Source organism: Anopheles arabiensis, chromosome 3 (assembly GCF_016920715.1).
Source record: "Anopheles arabiensis isolate DONGOLA chromosome 3, AaraD3, whole genome shotgun sequence".
Classification (NCBI taxonomy): Eukaryota; Metazoa; Arthropoda; class Insecta; order Diptera; family Culicidae; genus Anopheles; species Anopheles arabiensis.
The window spans coordinates 69,812,856-69,833,927 of NC_053518.1; the positions used below are offsets into that span (position 1 = coordinate 69,812,856).

Genomic DNA, 21,072 nt, shown 5'->3' on the forward strand with positions numbered 1-21,072 from the left:
ATGCACGTATTTGTTCATTTTTTTTTCAATGATTTGAAAATATCCGTTTTGATACGCAAACGCATCCGAAAATGTTCCTGCTATCCAAGTGCCACAAATCCACTAAACGACCACTAAACGGCTTCTAAACGACTCAAGTTCTCTACCTAAACGGAATATAGAAAGACTTCGTTTAGCAGACGGCAAACGACTCATGCATTCTAAAAATAGCGAAAAAGCTGGTGGCGCTATCTGTTGGTGGGATACCCCCAACCAGCTGAGCTTCATCGCTTGGAGGAGAGCTTTCTCATTTCCTCTATACTGTTGTATGGTTTCGCATTGAAGTTATGCATCGCTAGAACTAGAATGGCGATACGATTGTTTAAATACTAAACTCCAACGGAAACCACCAGCATTGAAGCAAGTGAGATTTGAGTAATGGTCGTTGGTGTTGATACCCACGTATCTGACCACACGACCATTCATATAGATTTTTGCTCAGAAAGTTAGAATGCTATATAGGTCATGATAAGATGAAACTTGTCGAAACACATTGCAAGAAAAGGATAGCAATATAATGATGAGTTGTAATACGCCATCTATTGATCAAACCAATGAAGCTGTGGAGCTTTCATTTTTTTTTCTATGGATATTCAATTTTCCAGTCGTTTAAGCTTGATCTGTGGCGCTTGGGTACAAATAAACGGGAAACAAATTGTTTTGCTTCTCGTGCAACAAAAATGTTCCGGAATCATGAGATTGTCAGTTCGTCCATGCGATTTGGACCATATTCCCGAAACATTTTCATAGACCTGGACCTCAGGTGTAAGTGCCACTTTTTTCGAATCCAACTCTGGATGACTCCAACTCCGAACGACTCCGACTCTCGAAGACTCCGAATGACTCGTACTCCGACTGCGGACGACTTCCTCTCCGGATGACTGCGACTCCGGATGACTCGCACTCTAACTCCGGACGACTCTGGACAGCTTCAGATAATGCTGGTTGGATCTTGCGGAGTTGGTTTCAACATTTTCAGAGTAGTAGTCGGAGTCGACTCCGGAATTTTGCCAACTATAATATCACTACTGCAAAGTGTTCATGCGACATAAAACCAGAATCACTTCCGAATGACATGAAGCTTCCAACTAGCAGCTCCAGACGGCTCTAGGCTTTAGCCACATGGGTATCCACATGGTTTTGTGTTAACCGGTATCGGAACCGGAGTTACGTCGCTCGCAAGCGATTCGGTGCCATGGGTATACTATTCCAAGAAACCATCGTTATTCAAGTCATTCCATTTGACCCATGTAGAGACAAATCGATTCAGTTAAGAATGATATGTGACTGTTACTTGCTTACAATTTTAGGACGCATATTTCATTTCCAGTAAATGTTTTTTTAATTCAAAACGATACTGGTGAAACATGCGGCGCTCAGTATGAATTTGAATTTCGCGCGTTCGAATTGCTTGAAAGGAAAAAGCGTGTTCCGAATTGTCTTTCATCATCAATATTGAGCCACCTTGCGCTCAGTTGCTCCTTGCATTCTCTCTCCCTTCCTCCAACTTCTTTCAACGTCTCTCACTCACTCGCTCACTCTTCCCGTCTCTCTCTCGCTGTGTTTATTATTGGTTAGTCGTAGTTTCCTTCCACCACGGACGTAGCGCCAGCTAATTTGTTGATATTTTTTTCGCGAAAAACATTTGCTGCATTCCTGCTCAATCATTGACATCAATGTGTTAGCTCCGTCTGTTGTTGATATTTACCGTCTAATATCTTCCCTCCAAACGGTTGCTGACGCCATCGCCCAGTGACTCAATCCACATCGCTGCACTTGTTTTGTGTGTTATTTACGTGGAACTTACCTCCCCTCTATTTGACTGGTGTGTGTGTGTTTGTGTGTGTCAGTGTGTCGGTGTCCCAATCCGTATGGCGTGATGTTGTTGTTATTATCGGATGTTGTTGACGGCAGCGAAAAGTCGTTAAGTAGGACCGACCGCGGCATTAGAAATTTAGTCTCGGACTCACACCCCACCAGCAAACAAGAATCAACTACACCGTGAAGGCATACCCCAGGTCGTGCCCCCCAAACAAGAGAGACAAGAACAGTTTTCAAAGCGAATGAACTTAAAGGAAGTGATAAAGGATATAAACGATTTAAAAAGGATACAAAAGTGAAACCCAAACGCACGCACATAGAGTTGTGCGAACAAAGGGACAGTGTGAAATACAGAGAAGTTTGAACAAGTGTGTGCCTTGTTGTTGGTGGTGTGCATTGGGGGTGCTACTTTTGTGCTTAATTTAGTTCGATCGAGCGCGTGTGTGGTATTGTGTAACACACACACACTCAGTGTGTGAAGCACAGTAGGCGAGCAGATCGCCTTTTCAGTGGAAAGCGACAGTGCGGGAACCTACCACACAACAGAAACACACAAAATTGTATCGAAAAGTACACAAAAAATTAAGAAGTTAAGAAAAAATTATCCCAAAAAACGTGTCATATTGAGATTGTGCTAAGAGAGGAAAAAAAATCTAAATTATTGTACAAAAAAGTCGGAAAAGGGGGTGTGTGTGAAAAACGTGTTTTCCAGCCAACCACCAAAAAAGGATGCAAATCGAGTACAGAAAGTGTACCAAATTGTTTTCCGGCTGTGGCGTTGCATCGCTGTAAGTACCAACACATGGACCGTCAACACGAGCCCCCACCTCCCACCCCTTTCCCTAAAACACGCTGATTTGTTGATCGGTTTCTAAGACACACCCCCGAAAGGGGCGACATATCACGCCATCGCAAAAATGCGGCCTTGAGCAGGCGCCGACGACGAACTGCGTAGCAGAGTGAGAGTTGCGCACTTCCCGTCGTTGAGCACGTTGATCTCAGCGCGACCGTACCGCCATAGTATTATTGTTTACGAATTCATTCGCTAATCGCCCTCCCCTTTTTGCTGTTCTATTTTTAGGCTGGGAGTGTTAAGCTATGAAGCATACCGTACGTACGCAGCCCTTTCCTCACTGGTCGACACACGCGTGCTAGACATTGACCGGAAGCGCCCAGATTACATCTACATCAAGCATCACATCTACCGGCAGTCGCTGCGCGAGCGCGCTCTCGATGCGGAGAACCAGCACCGGCTGCTGAACATCATCGTGCAGCCGTTCGAGAAATGGTGGAAAGCGCTCAAGCATTCCGTGGCCTGGCGACTGCTCCGGATCGCCCAGCGGGGCGATCAGGCCGAGCGGCTGAAGGCCATCCACCAGCTCGCACAGATTGACCATTTAAAGGGTAGGTCGGAAGTCACAAAAACCGTCGCCGAAACAAGTGTCTAATGATCATTTCTCTCCAGATTGGGACTTTCAACACTTGGCGCAGCTGTGCGACCACCGGACGGCGATCTCGCTGGCCCGCTCGAACTGTGACACGCGCTGGTTTCTGCCCCCGCGCCAGTACGGCGTCGAGAAGGAGATGCGCGAGGTGCTGGTGGAGATGAAGTCGCTGCTCGAGCTGCTGGCCCCGCACAAGTGTGCCGCGTACGCGCTGGAGCAAACGTTCGGCAGTTCGGGACACATCCGCGAGCCGGACGGCGACGAGGTGACGTACCAGATGTCACCGTCCCGGTTCGAGTACGATCAGCTCAAGCAGTCGCTCAGTGCGCTCGTGCATCTGACGGGGCTGGTCGGGCCGGAGGGTAAGCAGCACTGCCGGCGGATTGTGGATGCGGGTGGACTGCTGATGCTGCTGGAGGCGGAGAAGCTGTTCCGGGAGGATATTGATATGAAGCTGCTGATTAGCCGGCTGGTGGGCAATCTGTCCGCGTGCGAAGGGCTGGGGTACGAGTTTTATGCGAGCGGTTGGATCGGCATACTGGCCCGGTGGAAGCGGGACGTGGATATGCGCATGCAGGTGACGGCGGACCTGACGCTGGAAAATTTGGATCAAGACGATCCGAACGGGTTCCGGTACGCGCCGAAGGTGTACCCGTTGCATCCGCGCGGCCGCCAGCAAGCCAAACCGGCCGTCGATGTCGTCTTCATCCATGGACTTTTGGGTAAGGATGCTGTCGGCCAGCTCAATCGATGCCTTAACATAACTAACGCTTGTATTTTCTATTTCTCTATATTATTTTTTCCCTCTCCAGGGGGTGTATTTGTGACGTGGCGCCAGAAGGATCTCAAACCGCAAGCTGCCAGTCTGCTAGGTAAGAAACACAAAGACGTTCATTTAGTGTCCACATCGTCGCCTTCCTTCACCTCGCTCACCAACGACATTGCACCGACGGACGTCGACATACCGCCGAACCGGACAGGACAGCGAACCGAGGTCGCTTCCGCTGCTCGCACGTACAAAAGCTGGTCCGCTAGAAAGTCCTCCTTCGAGGAGGAGGACCACGCCCGGACAGCTGAAGGTAAGCGTAAGCGAAACGTGCTACGCTTTTCCGTTGTTTTTACACTTGCGCCCTTTTCACCTCCCCTTTCGGTCGCTCATGTCACTGTCACACCACACCTCATCTCCTGTCCCCGGTACAAAGGGCAAATCGGAGGAGATAAAACACACCAACAAGTTGTAGAAATTGCTCATCCTGCGCGCTACGTTGACGATAGTGCTCATCCAGTTTAATTGTTGCAAAACATAACGATGTGCTCTAATTGCGATTTCTCTTTCCTTCCATTTCCAGAGGGCATTACCGCGTACAAGGATGAGCTGCTAACGTTCCAGGAATCGACCAACAGTGGACCCCGGGACGCATCGATCAGTGATACCGAAACGAAAGAGCTAATTGAAGCACTGCAACAGGAGGAACCGCTCGGTGCCGACTGGACCGTCGTCTACCCGGACGTCCCCCTAGCAGCGGACGAGGATGCGCATACAGGCAAGCCCACCGCCACCGCGGATGGTGCCACCTGCAGCGTGTCGGGGGACCAGTGGCTACAGGAACCGCTCGACTCGACGCAGCGATCGTTCTGCTGGCCGATGGAATGGCTCCCGAAAGACTTTCCCAGCATACGCGTGCTCGGCCTGGACTACGAGTCCTCCCTGTCGCAGTGGTCGGCGACCGGCTGCCCGTGCGAGAAGTACGACGGCAAGCTGCAGAAGCGAGCGGCCGAATTCCTCGAAAAGCTGGCCACCTCGGACGTCGGGCAGGATCGGCCCATCATCTGGGTCGGCCACTCGATGGGCGGACTGCTGATCAAGAGCATCATGGTGCAGGCGCTCGAAAGTCCCAACCCCAAAGTGCGCCGGTTGGCAGAAAACTCGCGCGTCGTCATGTTCCTCGGTACGCCCCACCGCGGCAGTGGTGTGGCGAAACTGAAGCAGCACACATCCGCCCTCGTGTGGCCCTCGGTCGAGGTGCAGGAGCTGGAGGAAAACTCCACCCATCTCCTGCATCTAAACAAAAGCTTCCTCCGCTCGGTCGACTCGCTGGGAGTGCGCCGGCCAAAGATCATTACCCTCTGCGAGGGCAAGCCAACCGTGCTGACGTCGTTCAAGCTGGCCATACACGTGGTGCCGGAAAGTTCGGCCCGGATCGATGCGGGCGATTTCTACCTCACCAGCGAGGACCATCTCAATCTCAGCAAACCGATCTGCCGGCAGTCATTCCTGTACCAGCGGCTAGTCGGTGCCATCCAGGAGGCGATCCGGTCCGGCGGCCCGGACAGTGTTAAGCTGGCCAACGTGGCGCAGGTAATGCCGAAAGCCGCCCAGCAGCAGCTCATTTTCCACGGCACCAAGAAGAGCGCCGGCAGCACAGCAGCATCGTCCGCCCTTTCCGGGCTTTACACGCAGCTCAAACAGTTCGAGCAGCTGATGAATGTGTTTATCTAAATCCAGACATGGCACAAACACACACACACACACGCACCAGTTACCTCCACGCACCTCAGCCAAAGCTTGGACAACGAGACAACATCGCATTTCGACTTTCGATGTAAGAATGTGATGAACTTAGGGTTAGGATCGTGTTGATTTAAGGTTGCTCTCCCGTGTTTGGTTGGTCGTTTTTGCCTCGCAACACACAGAGCAACACCGCACACCGCAGGGTTTAGTTTTGTAGTTATTTATTTTTTTGTTACACATAGGGTTTTTTTTTAAATTTGCAACTGTTGTTACCCCCCTCCCTCGCTTGCGAAGAAGCATTACGAATTTGACGGATTTACACCGAGAAAGTATTTGTTAACAAAATAAAAGTTACAGCAATTAAATAATGGCATTCATATGTTTAGATTATTATGGGAAAAAATGATTTTTTTAGGCGGTATCAATTCCGGCTATCTCTGATGTTTTTGGGATCGATTCCGCATGGTAGGTTCGGAATCAGTCTCCCGAATCGATTACGAAATAGGCTCAAGAATTGGCTCCGTATTCGGCTCCGGAATCAGTATCAGATCCGGAGTCGGAATCAGATCCAGAATCGAAATCGGAATCTTCTGCGGAATTGGCTCGGGATTCGGCTCCAGAATTTAAATTCACAGCGGAGTCGGAATTGGTTTCAGAGTTGGAATCGGTTCTGGAGTCTGAATCAGGTCAAGAATCGAGATCGGATTCGGCTAGAGAATAGGCTCAAGAATTGGCTCCGTATTCGGCTCCGGAATCAGTATCAGATCCGGAGTCGGAATCAGATCCAGAATCGAAATCGAAATCGGAATCGTATCCGGAATTGGCTCGGGATTCGGCTCCAGAATTTAAATCCACTCCAGAATCAGAATCGGAGTCGGAGTTGGAGTCGGAATCGGTTCCGGAGTCAGAATCAGGTACAGAATCGAAATCGAAAACAGCTCCGAAATGAGGTCCGGCATTGAAATCGGTTCTGGCATCTCCAAAAGAATAGGCGTTTGGGTCCAATGATGCTTCGTATTGATAGCCGCAAAAAAACCAATTTTTCTTGTTAACATTCCATTCTCATGGAGATTCCTGGATTAATTTCGCTTCCAAAACTTCTTATCTCAGTTCAAGAACTGATTCTCATTCCAGAGCTAATCCCAATTCTGGAGTCAATCCTGATTCCGCTACCGGGGCAATTTGCGATTGATTTAGGATGATTCTGATTCCGGAGCCAATTCCGATTCCGGAAAAATCCAATCCATCATCGGAATCAGCTTCCGGAATTGATTTCAAACACGGAATCGGAGCTCCTGCCGCTATAGTTTGAAAAGTGTTGAAAGAAACGAAAATTTGCAGCTAAGTTGAACCTAAGATTTGATCAGTGAAAAGGTTCGTCGCCTTCGGATAAGAAATCCAATAACATTTGCTATTTTATATCGTTCATTATGGACTCTGTGTCCATCGAACGAATCTTTATTTGCGTGAGAAGTGGTTCCCCATATCAGTAGAGCACACACTAACCCACCCCTCGGTAAACCTACGCTAACTCCTCTCTCACTCACTCTCTTTCTATCAACGCACTGTTTTTATCGATTATCACAAAATAAAGCAGCTGTCTTACATCTGTTTAAGGCTCTGCTTTCTCAACGCACTTCCGACCTCCAGCTTTGCTAGGTGTCGCACAAACTTTTGCTGTAACAGTGTTCATAACTTCACTTCAGCGGTCCAAAAGCAGCAAACTTAACGCAAAATTAAAATGTAAAACGTCGATCGTCAAACTGGAAACTGTAACAGCCATTACGGCGATCGTCCAAACTGGATCTATCTAATCTCAAAAATGGTATACGTTGGTCCCCGTCGGCTGTCTTTCTGATGCGACTACTTTAACCCGCAATCCGGTAGTTGTTGGGCTTTCATTCTCTTCGTCTTTCTACCCTACTTAACGGTAACTAACTACGTTTGTCTTTGCTCTCTGGTTTCTTCTCTCTCTCTCTCTCTCTCTCTCTCTCTCTCTCTCTCTCTCTCTCTCTCTCTCTCTCTCTCTCTCTCTCTCTCTTCTCTCATTCTAAATCATCAGCGAAGTCGGGCTCAGTTCTTGCGGTACGCGCACGTCTCATATCACGTCTTGCTCTATTGGCGCGTTTGAGCTCGGTGTGGGGTTGGGGCTCCGCGGTTTACAGATTTCCCGATGATCGAGATGCAGGCATTCGTGCCGGATCTTCGACGCGGGCGTTCTTGTTCGTTCCATGGGTACCACTTGCTTCGGTGCCGGACATGAGCGTCATGGTCTCGATGACTGGACGTCAATGGTTTGGTGGGCGTCTGTCATGGAATGATCTGAAGAAGAAGTCAGGTCGATCCACTCGGTTGTTTTGCACGGTCGATCCTTGACGGGATCGATGGAAGGGTTTTGGGACGGTTTATTCAGGATGGGATGTGGATCGGATTGACCTTTCGTGGATCAAGAATCATTCGGGGTTCTTCCCCGTTGGATCGGTCATTAGTTCGACGACGGATCTTTTGGGATGATCGATGATTCATGGGGTTTATCATTCGATTCGTTGGTTGCGATTGCTTGCTCTCTCGATTGCGCACCGGAAGGTGGAGCTGACTCAACGTCGGTGCCTGTCTTCGACTCGTAAATTCCATTCGGATACTCAACACGGTTTCGATCGTTCAGTTCACCAACCGTCCGCTATTTCCATTCCTTCCCAAGGTGTTGACAAACCGAACCAGGTGTTGACCGTGGATGAGCACAATGTCCGCCCGGATCGGTACACCCGGGGGTGGTTCTGCGAGCACTACCAAATCGACGCACCGCTCCGGTAGATGGCGTGGAACGCGGAGGGACGCTAGCTGACTGGCTGCAGCGGTGGGAGCAGTTGAAGTAGTAGTACCCTGCTTGATGGCAACGGTGGGCGACGAGTCCTTGCGGAGTTTGATCACACGAAGCAGCGGATCGATGCGGTGCGCCACTAGAACGAGGAAAAGGATCCAGGTTAGGCAGGAGGACAGTTGCTGGCTGGCGATGGTTTCAAACGATGCCCAGGCATCGTCCGGCCCAACAGCACCAGCAGCACCGAGTGAAAGCGTTAGCGTCGAGAACAGCACCATCGAGCCCGATCGACGGTACGAATGTGAGTGAGGCCACAGTAGAGCGGAGACCGATATGCAGGATCGTGCCTGTGCGCGAATCCTAATTGGATTGGAAATTATTTTTATCCCAATACCGCCGTTGTCGCCGTCCCACACCGATATTGATTCTGACTCTGGCTACGCTACGGCTACGCAATCAATGCGGGGCGCGCTTTGCTGGATGGGAATGCCGAAGCAAAGTGCAACTGGCGCTAAGACGAGGGATGATGACGCTAGTCGAACGTTCGAGCTTGGCCCGTTTATATAAACTGTATCGATTCGGGAAGCGTAATAGTGCCCATCTTTCAGCCTCAAACACTGGTTGGCACTGTTAATGTTACGATAAGATAACGATATAGCGGTTGTTGGAGAATCAACTTGAAGTGTTTAGAGAATGAAGAAAAAATGGCTCTATTTACAGTGGAACTACAACTCGGTTTTAATGGCAACATCTTGATGAGTTCCGTGCGCATCAAATCACAACAACAACAGCCTGAAGTACTCACCGGAAATATCTTCTCAATTCTAAGAAAATCTTCCATTAAGTCATCAAAATTCCAGAGTTCTTAGCTCAGTATCTACAGACAGATCTGCTCTACAGGCAAGCTTTACTCAGCTGCCTCAGAGAGCAATATCTCACATCTGACACCGTTTTAGGACACTTGCCAACGCTGAGAATAGAATGCATTTGTTTGACCACAACCACAGACCAGTCAATCCGGAGTGCAGCCGGCCTACTGCGAGTAAACAGATCGTAAATAAAACCTAGCTGTGCTCTGTGTTGTTATTAGCAAACAGGGGTTATTGACTCGCAGCCGTTTTAAAACGTATGACGTATGACAACCGTTCGAAGCATTTCCCCTTTCCCGATCAAGACAGGCCTCGTGTGCACGTGAACAGTAGCACAATCCGGACGTGGTTTTTCAACCTACTATTTCCGTCTTTGGTGTCACATTTTACAGACACACGGCAAATGTGTTGCACACCACTCTTCCACTGGGAATCATTCTTTTCACCTACCTTGTACGGAGGATAGACTCATCGAGACGGTGTTGGCCGCGACCGCGAACAGCGTCGTCAGCAGACCGTGGCTTTCGCGAACCTTCCGGAGCAGGGCCAGCACGCTCAGCCCGCGCAACCCCTTCCAGCCACGTGCGACACCATGCGTGAGCGGAAGCATCAGCCGGATCAGGACGCCGAGCGCCACGCGGACACGGTTGTTCGGTGTGCTGGTAGGAGTAGAAGAAGACGATGCAAGTAACATTAGTTCCGGATGGTAGAAGGTGAACATGTGAGTACTGTTCCGAGTGCACTCTAACTAACTTTTTATACTGGAAACATGGTCCAGTTGTCTGCTTCATTCTAATTAAGTTCGTGTGACATGAGATAAGCTACCACTAACTATATTCGCTTGTTGCTAAGGCGCAACGTTATCCCTCGGCACGATAAAGCTCCTGTGCGATACAATGCATCCAAAATCGTTAATCCTTTCAGCACTGATTTCACATCACTACAAAGCCTGAAGGTTTCGTGAGAACAAAACCCACCCGGTATACATACACCCAAGGTATCAGTGCGTACGCGTATCTTTATCGCCATTTGCAGGTTGAGGTTAGGTAGCTGATAACACACCTAACTTCCCCATGTCATCGCCGAATGTAAATACAGCTGATATGAATCAGCTTCGCAATGAACCTGATGGTGATGAACTGCCTACTATGATGATTCGCGGGTGCCCTCTTCACACGAGACACAGAGATAGCGTCACTGTTCCTGTGCACTTGAACTCCAAGATCAATGTGACCAGAATTTTAGTGGGAATGAACCGGGGGTTTACTTACTCCACAACGACCGCCACCTCGCTCGGCTTCGTCATTAGCTGCATCTGACAGTCCGATTCCTTCACGACCAGCTGCTCCACCGCCTCGGCCGTAATGGCGTTGGCACAGAAGCTGACGGTAACTTTGCTGTCGTTGTAACACTGGCCGACTCCACCGTCATCATCGGTGCCGGTGTGCATTGCATTGCAGTTGGTGTCCAGCGTAGACCACATACTCATTCCGTCCATTTTATCTTCGTTCGTGATGATTGCCCCAGGGCAAACACGAACACACGCGATCGCAAATGTTACTTTGGTGCCGAAATTCTGCTGCTGTCTGCTCCCAATAGTTGGAGTGTTGTGGAGTCGGTGGTTTTGCGTCGTGTCAGTTTAACGATGGTAAGTGAGGATCGTCATTATGAGGATAGCTGCTTGTTTGTTGGCGTTGTTCCACCTCCAGCCGCTTGATTGGTGCTGATTTATCTGTTTTATATGAAAATTGAAGAAAGAGAGAGAAAGAGCGTGAGTTAGTGGAGGTTTCTTCACCGCCGAGGGTCAATTGGAGTTCCCGAGGGAGTGTGCCAACGAACAAATATTGAATGCAGCATCAACGTCACGTGCTGTTAGTAATGATGATCAGTAACAGTCATGTGCAGATCCTGTCTCATGATAAGAGGAAAAGTAGGCTAATCTCAGCTTGCACTATCAGGGCTCCGAACCCCTTACAGTGTGCATGGGGAGGAGAAGTTGTTTTGACGTAAGTGTTTTGCACTTTCTCATCAATTATGCCATTGAAACGACGAGCGCACGTTGTTACAGTCATTCCTATTTATATTGTTCACACACCACAGAATCACACCAAACATGACTCAAGCGCCTAGATCTAGAAGAGCTCCGTGTCAACAAGACCGTACTTCGATAGGATGTCTAACGCGCTGTGGCTGAGATAAAGCTTCCGCCAAGTGAAGTGTGACCAACCTACCCCAAGGACAACCCCAAACAGATGACGATGATGACGGAATCGATCGTTGTACGGGCCTGATAAACGGTTCCAGCTGGTCACCCTCCAGCCGGCACTCTCTCAGGTCACCTTGCTCAATAATCGCCGTCAGGCGGCGACATGTTCAGCCCCCACTCTAAACTACCGTACGAAAAACTACCCATACAGCACCGCCACATGGAGGCAGAGCAGTTTTGCTGGTAGGTCATTTATTTCCGCTTGTAGCAACGTTGTTCGATTTAATAATAAGCTGTTGAGTGGATGTTGTTTTTTTTTTCTTTTTGCCTACCAACGCCTTCTAACAACGCACCTAGTGAGCTTCCTTTAATAATGATGTGCATTTGACCGTTCGTTATCGAACACTTCTGCCTCGATACGACGACTACCACCACCACCTTCCTCCACCATAATCTGTTGGTGGGTTTCACGCGCTTTCTCCTTCGCGTAAAACACGAGCACAAACGGCACCCAAACGATGTGGAAAACGTGGTGGAAAACTGGCGGCGAACTTGACTCATCGAGCCCATGGTCAAACCGCCAAACAAACAAAAAAAAAAACCAGCACGAGCAGAGTGAAGCGATTCTTTATGCGCCGGTTGCAGAATGGACAACCCCCAAACGACCTCGTTCGTTTTCTGGTTGTGTGGCTTTGCCGCGCGCTTTAACCTTAATAGTGGCGAACATTCGCGATCGATTTCAATATAACCCCACGAAAGCTGCACAAGGAAATGAAGATGCACGATTACGCATTACAACAAAACTGCTTTGCTTTGTTGATGTTGTAATTGGTGTTGGCGGTCTGGGATACAGCACAGGTCGTGCGGTATTAAAGTTTCACGATAAAAAGGTCCAACGTCCGTTCGTTCCGATCGATCGAAACTTGTCGATGGGTTTCATAGTTTGTAATCTATAATCAGGGTGCTTATCAGGCATTGGGGCGGTTCCATTGTACGGTCGTCAACTCGAACGACTCAATAACATACCTGTTTTGGGTTCAAGCCTGGAATGGACCATGTCCCAGTAGCAAGGATTGACTATCCGGCTGCGTGGTAATGAATTGAGTCTTGAAAGCCTGTAAAGGCCGGCATATCCGCGTAGGACGTTACGCCAAATAGAAGAAGAAGAAGATTGAGAAGATCAGGTATTGAGGGAGGTTTTTTAAGGATCTTCAACATCGGGAAACTGATGTCTCTTTGCTGGGAAATTATACTCCATAAAGCCAACACGCTGCAGCGCGATGATCTAACTTTTAACTTCATTTTTACATCCAGAGCAATTACGAGTGCTTATCAGTGAAGACGTGACTGTACGACGTTTGCGACTAGTTGGCTAGTTTTCCCGGAAAGCTAGTCTGAGCTAGCATTGCAGATCTATTCATCACAAAAGATCACAACAAAACCCTGAAGAGTCCACGGCAAAAAATGGGACAAAACCCTCCGGGACGCTTTATCAACCAGGAAATAGCCGGCAGATCCTAATGTTAACACATTCTTTACTCACACTTGTAAGCAAACAAAATCCCGCCCAGACGATAGCTGAACACCGTGGCTATGCTGTATGTTGTGCTATTACAACCACAAGTACACACACACACTTATGGCTCTTATCAGTCGGGAAGCGGTCCACCCGCCGAGGTTACTTCATCGGGAACTCACCCCGTACACATGCGTCTACCATCGTCTCTTATCAGCGGTGTGGTATGCCCTCAGTACACTGTGTTGACTTCTCGATTCCGACTGTGAATCTCAAGTATCACCGAAGATTGAATGCGCCGCGCCTGCCCAAGCGTGCAACGCGACGGTGTGCCGCTTTTGGTGACGCCAACGGTCACGTTCCCGAACCGGTCTCCAGGGGGAATAAGAGAGCGGTCGTCCAAGCACCATACCGTTTTTGTGACGGCAAAATTTGCATAACCTATTCTTCTAAGTGAGGCAAATAGAGAGAGAGAGAGAGAGAACAGCTTGACCAGAACGCCTCCAGCCAGGAGATCATTGATGATGATCATCAATAAAATGCGGCGTGCCCCCTTGTGTCCCTGTCGCTATTTGGAGAGCTGGGATCACATTTGCATAATGGAATACATTAGCTAGACGAGTGAAAACCAGTGCCAAAGCATACGAGAACATTGGCACCCATTGCATTGGTTCGATTTGTGGCACTGAAGTTCCAGTCGAAAACTGGAAAACTGAAAGGATTTTCATAGCTAATGATGACTTCTAGCGATCGATACAGAAGCAACGGAAACATGCAAAACGGGCATGACACTTTCTTTTCAACCCGACAAACCGGCAAACTGCGATGGGAAGCAATTCCAGCTGTAATGATAGGTTGCGGAGACGTGTGCGTGTCCAGCGGATAATGGCAGACTCCACTTACTAATAAGCAGTTACAGCAGATAGGAGCAACGATTTCCAGCTGGTGGTGGTGCTGTGCTGTAGGTTTCACTTCCAGCTTTAAGGCGTTTTTACCTTTCAATTGCCAATTGGAAACATGTGACTCCGACGGGTTTGGGTGCAAATATTCGATCAATATTTTATAAACCCTCGCTTCGATCGGTCTATTTTATCACGCACACCACCTTTGAGCTTCTGCATCGTCGTTTTTGGAGTGCAATAAGATGCTCTGTGCCACATCTTATCTCCGTCATCTATCAGCACCTTTTCGCATCATTGCTGGTGCTGTAATTAAACGTTTCTCTCTCGCTCTCTCTCCGCTTTATTCCCTTAACGACGCTCATTAATGATCCGCACAATTGTGGGATGAGATAGCGCAAAAAAAGGTTCGCCAAAAATATGTTGTGACGCATTTCACAGCCAGCTGCTGGAGTTGATTCGCGGCTTTTTGGCAATTTTTTTGTTTCTTGTTCGGCCAGATGTGCTTCACGCCTCTTATCGCAAATGGGCAGATTTCATACGAGTTTGGTACAACCCGCCGCCCAGATGACCCAGAACGACCGGGCGACTGATAGTAGATTGCGAACGAGAGGGGCCAGCTAAACATAATACAGAACATTGTGACCTGACCTGAGAGGAAGCTTGATAACGGTTGTGGCGCTCGAGGTCTTTGAATTCATTCAGTAATGGCTATGAGCGGCTTGTGTGCTGGTGGTAATTCATTTCTTCCATTTTATTTTTATCTTTTAGAGAAAATGCGCTCATCCCAAGTTCAACGAACCAAAGAATTATGCAAAAAAGCCACATCTGAACATTCAGACTGAGTGAGCGCCTGAGGACTAGTGCTCCACCGCGTCCCGGCTGTCCAAAGCTCCACTAATCCGGTCTTATCAGTAGGCGGGTTAATGATAGCGGGCAGTGGACAAGTGACCGGTAACACCAACCGAGGTTGAAAAAATTGCCACTCCAAAGATAATCCCCCTCGTTGACAAAGGAAATGTAGAGCACTGCGCTGCTGCTACTGCTAGCGACGAACCGCGCCTAGCGACATCGTACACTGGGGAGGCAAAAACGTGAACCAACAACAACACAACAGTGACACTATGGTAACGGAAAGGCAGTGGCGTTAATTATAGAACCGTTTGCCTGTCGCGGTAGTAGTTTTTTGCCATCATTCTGCCACAGGAGAGTGGACAGCTAAGGGTGAACGGCGAGAAAAGAGTGTTATATTCTTGTAGGGGGTTGGATGGCAAAAGGGGAAAACGGAACCGACGACTTATTCGGTTGGGCTTTGGTTTATTTTTTCTTCTCTCTGTTGGCAGGATTTACCTTTGTGTGAGTAATTGAGACACTATTGCCTTACTTTTCGCTTCAATATTTGCATTTGTTGAGGTTATGTAAGTACATTTTGTAAAAAGACAGTACTCCTGCAGTAAGATAGACTTAAGGAAGATCTCAAAGTTTTTAACCTTTCAATAAGAAGAAGAGGATGAAGAAAAGTAAGAATAAGAAAAAGAAGAAGAAGAAGACGAAGAAGAGAAGAAGAAGAAGAAGAAGAAGAAGAAGAAGAAGAAGAAGAAGAAGAAGAAGAAGAAGAAGAAGAAGAAAAAGTGTAAATCTGAGGAGCTTTAGCAGCCAAAAAAAATCCCGTTTACAAAGATGCAATGGTGACGACGCACAAACAATGCCGGCTGTGTTGATTGCGGTCATTAAAAAATAATCAAAATCAATTGAAACACTTCCACACCAGTACAGCTGCAAGCTCACGGTAAGGGTGTAAGTAGTAGTAGCCCAATACAACTACACACACCAACAAAAAATGCTGATATTCAAACACTCAAAACAGCCTCTGGGCGAGTGAGTTATGTATCGCGGGAAGAATTAAAAAAGAGGAAGCATATAAATAATCATCCAACAAAACGCCGAACAGCCACCTCTCCCTCGCGTAATTGTTCACCTTGAGCGTCGCCTGAGCACGATCATCACGGGAGCGATCGGACACTTGGGGGAGGTGGGCGACAATCACACATCGAGCACCCCTAAAATCTGTGTGGCTGTGTTTGAAATGTGGTGAATGGCAGAGGTCACACATCTTGGCGTACGCAATCGCACAACCGATTCGAAACATTTTTGGGCAACCGGGCGCCGTGCGCTTCAAACTAATCCCTTTTCCTCGAATAGATCTCGTGTCGCGCTGCGTGTAGTGTTTGCACATTTGTAGGCCTACTGTGTGGGCGAACCATACACAAACACAAACGCACACGAGAAAGAGAAGAAGAAGACACACACAACACACACACGCGGGTGCGTTTGCCGAGTGCGTTTGTCGATATTTTTATGCTTTCTGGGGGTTTGCTTTCGCTTACTCCACATGTGGTTGTTGTGGTTGTGCTCTTCGTCCGTTTCGATCTCGTTGGGGGCTTGTTTCTGTTTTGAATAATGATGGGGAATGGGGAGATGAAATTAGGGGTAGGGGTTGAAGGGGATGTCTATGCTTTTTTTTTTGTCAAAACGACACAAATACAGAAACATCAAACAACGAACCTTTTTTTTCACAGCACACAAAACACACACACTCACACAGACTCGTTCTGAAATGGGGGGAATTCTGTCGCCGTCTTTTGTTCCCGCCGTTCAACCGCACACACAGAAGCTCAGCTGTTGTTTCCGCACACTAAAACGCTACGCAATTACAATCCTCTGGTACGCTTCACTTGCACGCTTGTACGCAACTTTTGCGCATTCGCTCACGCAACGACCACGTGCTAGGGCTGTGGTGGTACAAAAAATGGAATTCTTTGCTTTTCCTTCTTTTAGGGTTGCAATATTTCTATTATAATTTCACCTTAGCAACCACACACACACACACACGCATACATACACCGACAGTTTGGGGCTCAGCGCCGTTCAAGGCCACACACTGTTGTAGAGTCTCTGGGGCGCGCACGCCAGCAGAACAAGATAGTGGTCGTTGGCGGGAATGCGATGATCGAAAATCATCATCCCCCTGTTGCAGCCAGCCCCGCCATCCGATAACACCCCCGAACACACACACACACACGGTAAAGCTCGGACACTTGAAGAAAAAAAAACCGAAAGTGATACGTACCCCCGCGCAACACGGTTCCGTCACATCAGACACACGATCAACAATCGACTCGACAGACAGAAACCAGCGTGCTCCACCGTTCGGGGTGTCCACCACACTAGCGATAACACAGCACACACACACACACACACAGTCACAAACGCCCAGCACAAAGCGAAGGGCGCACACGGGGTGGGTTTCGCTGCTTCGCTCGCCACTGCAGCGGACACAGCACGGGGCACACTTGCGCTCGGGGCGAAGGGAAACAATCGAATGAACCGCAAAACCCTCGAGTCCGCGGTTCGTGGTCGACAAAGCGCGCGCACAGACACTACAACCGATGTCGATGTTGTCACTAGCACAGAGACAAAAACGACGACGGTACAGAAGCGGCCCAACGGTTGGCTTATTTGAAGTGCGTTTGAGGCATTCTTTGGGCTGAGAAAATTGAAAGATGGGAAAAATAATGTAACTATCTGTTTGTTTTGATTGGTTAAAATAAGATGTATTAGTATTTTTTGAATATATCCTTCTTTACTCGGTTGATTCGTTTCATGTGTGTTTCCTTTTAATGTCAAATAATAAATACCAACGACACACATACAGTGAATAGTAAGCAAACGCGTATGGTGGGTTTTAGTAGTGCTGTTAAATGGACAACAAATATAAAAATCAATGAAGTTATAGTTAGTATTCGGATTTATTTTAAATGCGGATAAGTGCAAACAAAGTATCATTTCCTTCTCTGGCTATAGCCCTACCGTTTATGGTATTTGATCTTCCCAAATATTAAAGTGCATGACAGACTTCTCGAACTGTTTGGATCTGTTATTTGCATAATTTCCTGTAAAATAAACATTAATCGGTAAAATATATTTTTGTTTGTCCCATAGAACCTCCCGCTACTCTCCCATAGTGAGCAACATTCAATTGTTTTTAGCAAACATATTCGTTCGTACACAGCCGGTAGAGTGCATTCATGAGCAATCACAAATTACACCTCATACGACGTATTTCATTTCTTCCCGTTGTCGCCAGCACCGTGGTGCAGCACGATGCAATTTATTATCATCAAAGCAGCATTAAGTCTTTGGCGTTACGCCGACAGCGGCGGGGCTGGGGAAGCGCTGAATTTCTTTTTCCCTACCGATTTGCTTTCTGTCGTAAGGTTGGTCATGGCATGAAAGAGCAATAACCGCACAGCTGCTGGCAGAATAATGGTAATACGCAAATGTTACGCCACCAAAAAGACACAAAGGAATCGTTGCGCAAAAGCATAACACGTGTAGCTGTGCTGTGATGCGCATACACGCAGTTGCTCTCTGTTGGGCATACACTTTTTCTAAAAATCTGTAGAAAAGAAATTCCAAAATTGTGTTGAATTAAAGCAAACAATTAAGTTTTACTAATATTGAAATATATTTCATGTGTTGTTTATTTTATTAACGCAACGAAATGAAACTCTCATTTCGATACGTACTGTAGTTTGCGTAGTTAGGGGTTGATGATGGTTATGCGCCGTAAAGTATGCAATACGCTCAACGCACGTTGTGGTGAATTTAAAGGACGTTCATGCGGAGGGAAATCTCCATCCCGTTTCAAGTGTTGATTGTTATCGCCTGAGTACACACTAAATCGGTACTTCACGCCACATTAATGTACTGACCGGAATGTTACATTATTCTGAACTATACCTCGTTATCTAAAACAAACCCGCTAAATGGTCTATACCAGAGTAATTGCAAATTTAATTTGCAAACACTTGTTCCAACCGCTTGAAACGATTGTATCACCACGCCAAGCAAATGCAGCTAATGAACAATTTGTGGATTAAAAAATACTCTTTTATTCAAACAAATTGCTATCAGGTGAACGGTTTGGCGATAATGTGATCGGCGTGAGAGCCTCCTGAGCTGGTTCGATAAGCGTCGGGTTTGGATGGATCTACGACGTCAATGCTCGCTTTTTATCTACCCTACTTCAAACACCACCCATAGGTTGGCCATTAAGTACCTAGTAGCTTGCTCTGAACTTGCAGACGCACGTTCAGCTGTAGCGAAGTGGCCAAGTGGCACGCGGTTAAACTCGTTCACCTCGCACGCATACGAGTAGCCCCGGGAAAGGTTTTCCCGATCCCAGTTAATCCACCCAATCCGACTGCTCACGTCCGTGCAGAAGATGTAGTCCCGTCGGATCTCCTCCAGCGAGATGTGCACATTGTTAACTCCTATCAGCACGATCCCTGAGTTCTGGGCCTCATTGTGCAGGATCTTGTAGTACACCTTCGGTGCTCTCAAGCGCGTCCGTCCATTCGGATCAAAGTCCAGGAAGATCTCCCGGTGATCTCCATTACCATCGGCCTGCGTCTGCACACCGTACGTACCGCCGTAAACCCGCACCCGAATATTGCGAGCCGCCACAAACGTTTTCACCGACGACTCAATGCGCTCCCAATTGCCAGCGTTAAAGTTTTGCCACTGTGGGGCAGCATTGAGAAACCAAAACGTGGCGTTCTGTTGCGTGGCATAAATGAAATCCGCCCGAGCGGCGATATGTCCCCGAGCCATGTAGATACCGTTGTTTGTCGTTTGTACCAGCTCGTCCGCCCGGGGCTGTGAGTCCAGAATGGTTGCAATCGTTTCCCGCTGCATATTGACGGTGTACAGTGTGTTGACGGTAACGCCCGGATAGAAGTTACCCTGAATCCAACCCGGCCGCGGTACACCCGTCTGGAAGCCTGCATTCGCCGGGGTAAACTCGTGGACTAGATAGTGATTGTCGTACGTCACCTCATCGTGACAAACGTCCATGATCTTCGGGAATCGTGCTCCCATCTCAAATCCAATCTCAACGATCGTGGCATCGTTGTAGCAACGGTTGGCCGTGCGTCGAGCCACGCTGCGCCAGTTAGCCGTACAGCCGAACTCCGTGAAGGCATACATTTTGCTTTCATAGTTGAACTGATCGTCAAGCACACACGTCACGACGATGGAAGTTTCCGAAGGGAACAGTGAAAACCCATTCTGACAAGCCAACTCCAAGGTTTCTCCTGCGCTCAGCGTCAGAATGCCACTGGACGTTGAAGGATACTTGAACTGATCCGTGCCGGGGATAAGAAACAGGGGCTGTGGTTGAGGCAGCGCTGCTGTAGCAAGTGTTAGGGAGCATCCCGTTGCTAAAGAAGGAAATTGAAATTAATGCGACGTGAAGATGTTAGTTATGATGTTGATGTTAGGACTCATCAACAACTCACCAAATCCTACAACTTCTGGAGCATCCTCAGCAACATCTTCCGGGAGCTCCCGCCGTGGAATATCTCTCGTCCATACTGCAGGACTTGCCACCAGCAGCAACAACACTAACGAAGCTGAAACAAGCCCCATACTCGAAACCAACCGATTGGACAATTTAACGAACAAGCTTTCGGGTTTTATAGGTGTCCGGATCCACCGGAATTGTGATTCACATTCTTACGATAAGAACTAATCCGCTCGGCTTTGCTGATTTCACGCAAAAATAGAGAAATGTCTAGCAAACGAGAGAAGTAGCAATGGAAGGAAGCAAGAGAGCCTTTGCACCCACTCACGGGATCTGTGACATACTAGTACTACGAGGGCCGTTGTCGATAAGATAATCAGAGTTGGTTGTAAGAGTGTTGTTGTATTTCTTATCATTCGCGAATCACGACCATGATCAGTGGGGGTTTTGTTTATTTGTGTTACGTACAGTTGTTAGTACTGGTATCGAGTGATCCTATAATACTTAGGATCAACTTCAAGAATTCAGGATATTAAATGGCTTACCTCAATAGCACCTGTCGACGATGTTAGCCGGT

At 48.0% G+C, this 21,072-nt stretch overlaps 3 protein-coding genes across 4 annotated transcripts; 1 reads left to right on the top strand and 2 right to left on the bottom strand.

The window, feature by feature from the left end:
• Window positions 1–1,623: 1,623 nt before the first annotated feature.
• On the top strand, window positions 1,624–6,190 carry LOC120902584 (protein SERAC1). Of its 2 annotated transcripts, none has more exons than XM_040311437.1 (5): window positions 1,624–2,648; window positions 2,942–3,264; window positions 3,326–4,027; window positions 4,118–4,384; window positions 4,655–6,190. In XM_040311437.1, the coding sequence occupies exons 1-5, from the start codon at window positions 2,590–2,592 to the stop codon at window positions 5,803–5,805; spliced, it is 2,502 nt and encodes an 833-aa protein (XP_040167371.1). In that variant the 5' UTR covers window positions 1,624–2,589; the 3' UTR covers window positions 5,806–6,190. The 2 variants fall into 2 exon arrangements, with proteins under 2 accessions (XP_040167371.1, XP_040167372.1); XM_040311438.1 differs by having other exon boundaries at window positions 1,626–2,648; window positions 4,118–4,177.
• A 2,288-nt stretch (window positions 6,191–8,478) lies between these two features.
• Window positions 8,479–17,516, bottom strand: LOC120901164. The gene is made up of 4 exons (XM_040308874.1): window positions 16,694–17,516; window positions 10,779–11,239; window positions 9,958–10,166; window positions 8,479–8,777 (listed from the first exon to the last, which is right to left on the bottom strand). The coding sequence occupies exons 2-4, from the start codon at window positions 11,003–11,005 to the stop codon at window positions 8,479–8,481; spliced, it is 735 nt and encodes a 244-aa protein (XP_040164808.1). The 5' UTR covers window positions 11,006–11,239; window positions 16,694–17,516.
• A 1,585-nt stretch (window positions 17,517–19,101) lies between these two features.
• On the bottom strand, window positions 19,102–20,640 carry LOC120901165. Its single transcript, XM_040308875.1, has 3 exons — window positions 20,491–20,640; window positions 19,251–20,412; window positions 19,102–19,150 (listed from the first exon to the last, which is right to left on the bottom strand). The coding sequence occupies exons 1-3, from the start codon at window positions 20,618–20,620 to the stop codon at window positions 19,102–19,104; spliced, it is 1,341 nt and encodes a 446-aa protein (XP_040164809.1). The 5' UTR covers window positions 20,621–20,640.
• Window positions 20,641–21,072: the final 432 nt, after the last annotated feature.